Consider the following 8,349-nt stretch of genomic DNA (forward strand, 5'->3'; position numbering starts at 1 on the left):
TTGATCTAATGTGGACCATACAGGATATAATCTGGCCTGTGGGCTGCTAGTTTGCAGTCTCTGGGTGTTAACCCAATACTTCTGACTGGGAGCGCCCTCATCTAACTGTGTCAGAAGTGGGAGACAGAAAATATTTCTGTGGCATTCCTCTGGGGAGGTTGTGGGAAGTGTGGGTCTTCTTGTGGCTTCAGTCTATTCTAGCTCCTTGCGTTCCTGTGTACACGTGAGTGTGAGACCCGCATGGAGTCCCCTGCTGTAAGTGGACGTGACGGGGCAGCTTCTCTCCCCCTGCAGGGGCGCTGTCAAGGATGCCAGCCGTTCACACTTTCTCCCTGTTCGCCGGGATGGCCGTCCTCATTGACTTCCTTCTTCAGATTACGTGTTTTGTGAGTCTCTTGGGGTTAGACATCAAGCGTCAAGAGGTAAGTTGTTGTCAGGACGGCAGTCTGTTTACAGCCTAGAATCCAAGTGAAGCAGCAGGAGGGTGTGACCTTTGCCCCTCTTTGTCCTCTCAGAAACATCGTCTGGATGTCCTTTGCTGTGTCAGAGGCTCTGAAGATGGAACTAGTGTCCAGGCCTCAGAAAGCTGCTTATTTCAGTTCTTCAAAAACTCCTATTCTCCACTTCTGCTTAAGGATTGGATGCGACCTATTGTGGTATGAGTTTGTCTGTGGTTTTCCTCATTTTTCTCCAAAAACAGTTTTATCACATGCCTTCTAAGAAAGGAGCTTGGGTGAAGCACCTGCGTGGCTCAGTTGGTTAAACGTCCAACTCTTGATTTCAGCTCAGGTCATGATCTCAGGGTCATGGGTTCGAGCCCTGTGTTGGGCTCTGTGCTCAGAGCGGATTCTGCTTGTCCCTCTCCCTCCGCTCCTCCCCCCTGCTTGCACACATGCTTCTTTCTAAAGTAAATAAATAAAGTCTTTAAAAAAGAAAGAAACCAGCGTGGGAAGGAGATTCTGACAGTTGTTAAGTGTATATACAAAATGCAAAAGCAAATATGTACAAGTACATAAAATATTTTTCTAGCTAGCTTTTAGTAGTCAGTATAAGCAAGTTTTTATTTTGAAGTAATTTTAGATTCATAGAAAGTCAAGAAGATAGTACAGAAATGACCCAGGTACCCATCAGCCCAGCTTCTCCCTGTGGTCTTATGCAACTATAGTTCAGCGTCAAAACCAGGAATTTGACATGGGCACGTGTGTGTGTCGAGTTCTGAGTCCCCTCATCACATGTGGAGTGGCAGTGACCACCACTGCAGTTGATACACGGAACTGTCCTGCCACAACTCTCTCCTCACGCTGCCCCATTACAGTGCCACAAGCCTCCCCCGCACACCACCCACCGTCCCGAGTCCCCAGCAAGAGTGTGAGAGCTTTCTGTAGGTGATCTACTGGGGATAGCCAGCAGCGATGACCTATCACTGCTCTAATAAAAGAACAGGACTTCGTCCCCAGTAATGGTAACACTTAACATTTAACAAACACTGAATATTGGGTACAATGCTGAATCTGGATTGTCTGCAGATTTTCTCATCTAACCCACAAAAGTATCTTATGTTATACATCTTTTATTTTTCCTGTGTTACTGATGAGGAAGTAGAAGCTGACAGAGGTTAAGTGACTTCCCCAGGGTCACTCAAACCCTGGAGCCAGGATTTAAACCCAAGTAGTTTGACTAGATGCTGTCCTCTCAGCCAGTACCCCTGCTCTCTACGTTAACGTGGCATGTAAACTTTTCGGTTGGGGACAGTCCCGTTTTTCACGTGTGGAATATCTTATTTATGTTCTTAAGCTGCCATGCACGAAGCAGTCCCTGCCTTACAGCTCACTTTTTATTCCAGATAGCGGTATTTGTGGGTGTCCTGTCCTTCAGTATCGCGGTGCTGAATAAAGTGGAAATTGGATTGGATCAGTCTCTCTCCATGCCTGATGTAAGCTGCTTTCTCTTTTACCTTGTTTAGCCAAAGATACAAATACATTTTCCAAAACTTGCATGCAGTTGTTCTGGGCAAATGCCTGCTTCTAAATGCATGTGGCAGCTGGTTCCCCAGGTTACAAGAACCGCCATGGAGCCCGGCAGTGGGGCCCATCTTAGCACGTGGAACTCTCGGGGTGAGGAGGGTACAGAGAAATAGAGCAGCGAGCCTCTCACCTCGTAAGGTGCCCTCCTGGCGGTGGGCCCTCCGGAGAAGCACCTTGGGCGCAGGGAGGGTGAGGAGCCGGGAGCTGGCTCGGGTTGGGGGAACGGTCCGCATCCGGGCTGGGGCCGTCTCGGCCAGCAGCGTCCCAGTGCTGTCTCCATCCTTAGCCGTCCCCTCACCTGGGCTCGTCAGCACATTCCCACTGTGTCCCGTTCTCTGACCGCTCGTGCAGGACTCCTACGTGCTGGATTACTTCGGGTCGCTCCGATACCTGCATGCGGGCCCGCCTGTGTACTTCGTGCTGGAGGAAGGGCACGACTACAGCTCCCTGAAAGGGCAGAACATGGTGTGCGGCGGCATGGGCTGCAATAATGACTCCCTGGTGCAGCAGATCTTCACCGCGGCTCAGCTGGACAACTAGTCAGTACCACCCGGCGTTCTGGTCCTGCCGCGGAAGCAGCCGGAAGGGGCCCCCGGCCGCCGGCCGCCTGGGCCTGACATGGCTCACTCAGGATAGATTTGCTTAGAAAATGTGTTGCTCAGAATCATGCTAACTCTAGCTTTACCTCAGCGAAAGCTTTAAAAGGACTAATTGAGCAGCTCCTATCTGAGAGGGTTTTCCGTTAAGTGGTGATGAAGTCTGTCCTTTGGGCAGCAGTGTAACATCTAGAAAGTGAAGTTAGGTTTCGAGAAAAAGGACTGAATCTGAGACCTCCCCCCGCGGAGCAAGTCAGTAACTTCTCCCTCCTTCTCGCCAGTACCCGAATAGGCTTTGCCCCCTCGTCCTGGATCGATGATTATTTTGATTGGGTCAAGCCTCAGTCTTCTTGCTGTAGAGTCTACAATGGCACGGATCGCTTCTGCAACGCCTCAGGTACTTTCATCTCCTTTTCCAGATTTTTCCCTTTTCTCTGAAGACTTGTGGCATTATAACTCCTTGGCATTTCACCTCAGTTTATACCGGCGCCGGTCCCTTTTCCTTGGTCGCCATCCCTCTCCTCAGCCATGTTCTCTAATGTGTCGTGTTCTTCGGCCTCCCTCCAACCCCCACCACAGGGCTGCAGGCCAGACGGAGCCCCGGTCAGGGGACTCTGGTTTTCAGAGTCTTCTGGGTTCTCTTCTCCCGACGCCACTAATAGCATCTCTTGGTTGGGATCTGGCTGCGTCTCACGGAGTGCTTCCCACTGTTATCACTGTTGCCCTGCAGTTTTGTTAGGAGTATTGAGGTTGTCCTCGAGTTTTCTTGGTAAAATCATGGAAGCCTTGGACTCTGATAATACCAACCAGGGTCATCCTCCAAGCAGGCCACCTATTTCAGGGAAGAAAGTTTGTACAACCTGCCTCAGATGAAGATGGAATGTCAGACGGATTAGACTGTGAAAATCCCATGTGTTGGAAGCTCTGGAGCTTCGGGGTCAGGAAAAAGATCAAGGAAAATTCCCCTTAGATCCTTAAGTGTTTTAAAATAACATCTGGAACCTCGTTCTTCTCATCTGGGCCCCTCTGTGTCTGTGCTAGTGGTTGACCCTGCCTGTGGTCGCTGCAGACCTCTAACCCCAGAGGGCAAACAGAGGCCTCAAGGGGAAGACTTCATGAGATTCCTGCCCATGTTCCTTTCTGATAACCCGAACCCCAAGTGCGGCAAAGGGTAAGTGCTGTGGAGCCTCTCAGAGACGTGCCCACTTCCGGTTATTTTGTGCGGGACAGCTAGCCGAGGGCTGGGGTGGGGTCAGCTGTATGGGGAGGGTCCCTTTCTTCCCCTCCCCACCAGCCCCACCACCCGGTCTTCTGAGAGCAGAAAAACCTCACACACCCATAAGGAGAGCTTCTCAGCCTCTCCAGCTGATCTCACCCTGGCTTGAGCATCTGTCTCTCCCTCTCGGCCCCGTGTCCTGGCTCTTCCGGCTGCGCGAATGGCTGCTGAGCGCTGTGCCAGCGTCTAGCAGGACAGGAGGGGAGCAGGGCCTTGTGGCATTTCAGAATGTGTTCACATCCGTCCCGGGGTCAGGGACAGCTTCTCTGCTCGGTCACGCCATCCTGGACCGAGGCTCAGATTCTTGCAGCCCGGCCAATCTTGCCAACCTGTCTGGCTCTGAGGTTCGGGGCTGTCGCACGCCCCCATCTGGCCGGGCAGCTGATCAGCCGTGTGGAGGCAAGGCATCTGGGCCCAGAAATAGGGAAGAAGGCTGGGAGTCGGGGGTGGGATGATTCAGAACCTTTTGTAGGAGCAAGAAGAGTGTCCACATGTATGTTAGGCAAACCCTGGACTTCCCTGTTTTTCCTAATACATAATTCAACCAAACTCCTATCAGTCAGTCATGTGTATCATGGCTGTGCTTGGAGACCTGTACTTGGTACAGAGGAAAGACTGTGCCTAAAGAGAAAAGCGAATCTTGCAGCGTGGTCTGCTTGCCCACTGAACGCTTTGGCCTACATAAAACAAACCCGAGTACATCCAGCTTTTAGGAAAGCAACAGCCACCACTTACGGGGAGCCTCCTACGTGCCATCGTGCACCAGGCACCTCACCCACGTCGCCGCCCTTACCACACAGCCTGTGAGGAGGTGACAGAGGACACCGCAGCCCAGATTCAGTCCCGTCGCCCAGGGTTCCATGGCTAATATGGGGTGGGGCCGAGACCCGCCTCACAGCCATGGACTCCAGGGCCCTTGTCCTTTCCCGCCCCGTTACACAACACTGCCGAGCAAACACTGGAGGAGAACACAGATACCCAAACAAGAGCACCTCTGCACCAAAACAACCAAAAGTGAGAGAATAAGCTAAAACCTTCACTGTTCCCTTGCACGGGGCCGGCCTTCCCTGTCCCTGAAATCTAGAGCCGGTCTGACCTCTGAGCCCAGGGTCAGGTGATTCCAGTTCGCTTTGCATGCTCAGGGTCTGCGGGGACTTTCTGTGGCCTCCCTGACACCACTGAGTCTTCCTATAGGGGACATGCTGCTTACAGTTCAGCCGTTAACATCCTTGGCAATGACACGGCTGTCGGAGCCACTTACTTCATGACCTACCACACTGTGCTTCAGACCTCTGCTGACTTTACTGATGCCATGAGAAAAGCCATCCTCATCGCCGGCAATATCACCAGAACCATGGGCCTCGAAGGAAGCGGTTACCGTGTGTTCCCGTACAGGTAGTTTGAATTTTATAAACGAGGTGTCTTGGGTTAGGGCCCACAGCCTGAGGGCTTGCCTGATGGGAAGCTGATCCTTGGCTTTCATTCTGACACCTTCTCCAACATGAGCAGAAGCAAAGAATATCAGGGGAAGTAGCATCTGGGCAAGGAAGGCCAGGGTCTGCAGCACCCCCCAAGGTCTGAGTGCTGCACACACAAAATCTGACCTGTGAGCTAGAGCTCACCATCCAAAGAAAGACACACTTCAAAGCAGCACCCTGGGTCGGGGGGCGCGGTACTGGGGGACCAGGCTTTACTGAGAGGGCCGAGCGCACGTTCCCGCCAGTAGCTGCTCGCCGCCCCTGACTTCCAGTTACCTGGGACATGGTGTCTTTATGGAGGTTTTTCATTTTTGTTTGTTGGGGTTTTTCTCCTATAAAGTATTTCAGGAGATATCGAATTTGAAAACTACTAAAAAGTAGAAGAAACAGGTGGTTTTTCCCCACCCCTGTGATCTTGCTCAGAGGGGTTCTGACCCATTCCTCACAGGAGGACAGCCTGTTTTTCTGGGGAAGAAGTTCTCAGAATGGATGTCCTAATTCTTGAGAAGAGCTGACTAACTTGCCAAAAAAGCATTTTTCTCCTCATGCCCCGCACGGATCTCATTTGGTCTGAGGTAATTCTCAGGATAGATCAGGACTTGTGTTTTCAGCATACCCTGAAATACTCTGTAAATGCCTATGAAGTGAAGAGGTTGAGCTTATGAACAAAAACTTTATATAAAATACACATTTTGGATCATTACTAGGCCCTTTTTTGGGTGTTAGTGGTCAGAGGTTCATTTGAATTACTATGGAGGAGTCTCACAAAAACAGAGTTTTTATGCAAGGGATGAATCACAGTAGTTGGTTCTGTAGTAGTGGCAGGATGAACAAAAGCTTCCAGAAGCAAGCACGAGCTATAACAGAACCTTCTGCTCTTTTCTCCAGTGTGTTCTATGTCTTCTACGAACAGTACCTGACCATTATCGATGACACGATCTTTAATCTCAGCGTGTCCCTGGGAGCCATCTTCTTGGTGACTCTGGTTCTCCTGGGCTGTGAACTGTGGTCTGCAGTGATCATGTGTGTCACCATCGCCATGATCTTGGTCAACATGTTTGGCGTCATGTGGCTCTGGGGCATCAGTCTGAATGCAGTTTCCTTGGTCAATTTGGTTATGGTGAGTCCTGGCCCACTCAGTTGGCTCCTGCCTCCCGTGTCACTTCTGTGAACTGTTTCTTGGGGTGAAAGACCAAGGCCAGCTCTTGCTCGTGGAAAGGTGGGATGAGTGCTAATGGAGTGGGTACCTGGGTAGTACATAGATCAACGGAAGTGCGACTCCGTGGTGTCACAGGGGTATTTTGCCTGGAACTTCTGTCCCGAAGGGTCTGCAAAAACATGTAGCCCAATGAGAAGATGTTCACTTTTTAGAAAAAATGCTCCTTCCTAGTGGAATTCGCTACCAGTACCTTTCGCTTCTCATGCAATTGCCAGGTGCTTTCTGATAGTCTTGAAGATAGGAGCATTTGAAAAACTACTAAAATAGCAGCGTGTCTGTACTTATGACATGAACACTGTTTTTGGGGGAGCGGCAGGGAGGCCCAGCTAAAGCAAATCTGAGGGGTGCTGACTCTTGAGGGGTAGGGGTAACCTTATGAGGGTTCCACGAGTCCCCCTAAAACAAGCAGATCTGCTCTAGAGAAGTGGAGTCTGGGTGCTCGAGGGTCCCACGAGTTGCCTGGTGCACCTTCAGTGGGCATGCACTGCTGAGGTGCTCAGTGTTAACAAGGTAAAGGGGATGCTTAGGGTTCCTGGGCCACCTGTGGTGCCCGGCACACCAGATCCTGGGGGAGGAGTGCCTGCTGCTAGGATTTTCAGCCACAAGAGGGCAGTCTTAACGGGAGACTCTCTTTCAGAGCTGTGGCATTTCCGTGGAGTTCTGCAGCCACATCACGAGAGCGTTCACAGTGAGCACGAAGGGCAGCCGCGTGCAACGGGCCGAAGAGGCGCTCTCTCACATGGGCAGTTCCGTAAGTAGCCTGGCCAGACGTTTCTGCACGGGGTGCCCAGCTCGTCAACTTCTCAGGGACTGGAAAAGTCAGTAGGGAAAAGAGAATTTGAGTTACTTAGCCACTCCCAAGGGTGACGCATCTTTGGGCATTTCATGAATAGCTAAATCCTGAAGTTCTTTAGAACCGTTCTCTTCGGTGAATCCTTTACAGACCATGAAGCAGGAAGAGAACGGAGAGGTTCGATCTGAGCACACATGTTGGCACCCAGGGAGCTGGGGCCCTCGGAGCCGGGAGAATCTTCTTAGTTCAACTCCATAGCCTGCTTCCGCCTCTCAGCCAGTTTTTTGCTGCTCTAGAAAGTCCTTAATAGTTTTCATCTAGAAGTGTAAGGAAAGCTGTTTAAAGACAGAGTCCATTGTCCATGCAGAATACACAGCTTTTACCCTTCTACTTATTTTTTTCCACGTCTGTAAGCAGCAAATCAGTTTTAGGTAGAATGTAGTCCTGCTTGTCAGTAACTAAAAGCTGGGGTTCAACCCATTGCTTTAGGCCTTGCCCATCAAGAAATCGCTGTGAGGACGTGTTGAATTAGAGCAGGTTGGTAAGCGCTTTCCAACGCTGTCTCTTCTTTCAGGTGTTCAGTGGAATCACACTAACAAAATTTGGAGGGATTGTGGTGCTGGCATTTGCCAAGTCTCAGATCTTCCAGATATTCTACTTCAGGATGTATCTGGCTATGGTCTTACTGGGAGCCACCCATGGCTTGATATTCCTTCCTGTCTTACTCAGCTACATAGGTAAGCATTCTTGTTCTGAGGTAAGTGGATGGAGGAAGCATGTGACTAAAGGAAAAGAAATCTAGAACCATTCTCAAATGGTACTTAAAAAAAAATTGTGAAAGGAAAAAAATCTGGTCTAGGGATTTCATGGTGGTCCAAACGGCTTCATTAGTAAGCTGCTAATGCTTTTTCTGGAGGCTCCACTTGGCTGCTGCGCAAGGCCCTGAAGTCAGACGGTGAAGAC

The 8,349-nt window shown here is 50.6% G+C and overlaps 1 protein-coding gene across 1 annotated transcript in view; it reads left to right on the forward strand.

Moving 5' to 3' along the window:
- The window catches only part of NPC1 (NPC intracellular cholesterol transporter 1), a 48,955-nt gene that overhangs the window by 39,202 nt on the left and 1,404 nt on the right, over positions 1-8,349 (forward strand). The window contains exons 16-25 of the mRNA XM_032859760.1: positions 295-422; positions 516-656; positions 1,844-1,933; positions 2,376-2,563; positions 2,902-3,017; positions 3,662-3,791; positions 5,091-5,291; positions 6,263-6,494; positions 7,231-7,344; positions 7,961-8,123. Coding sequence (XP_032715651.1) covers positions 295-422; positions 516-656; positions 1,844-1,933; positions 2,376-2,563; positions 2,902-3,017; positions 3,662-3,791; positions 5,091-5,291; positions 6,263-6,494; positions 7,231-7,344; positions 7,961-8,123 — 1,503 coding nt within the window. The remainder of the gene's footprint in view (positions 1-294; positions 423-515; positions 657-1,843; positions 1,934-2,375; positions 2,564-2,901; positions 3,018-3,661; positions 3,792-5,090; positions 5,292-6,262; positions 6,495-7,230; positions 7,345-7,960; positions 8,124-8,349) is intronic.

Source organism: Lontra canadensis, unplaced genomic scaffold (genome assembly GCF_010015895.1).
Source record: "Lontra canadensis isolate GAN:19392208 unplaced genomic scaffold, GSC_riverotter_1.0 scaffold17, whole genome shotgun sequence".
Taxonomy (NCBI): Eukaryota; Metazoa; Chordata; class Mammalia; order Carnivora; family Mustelidae; genus Lontra; species Lontra canadensis.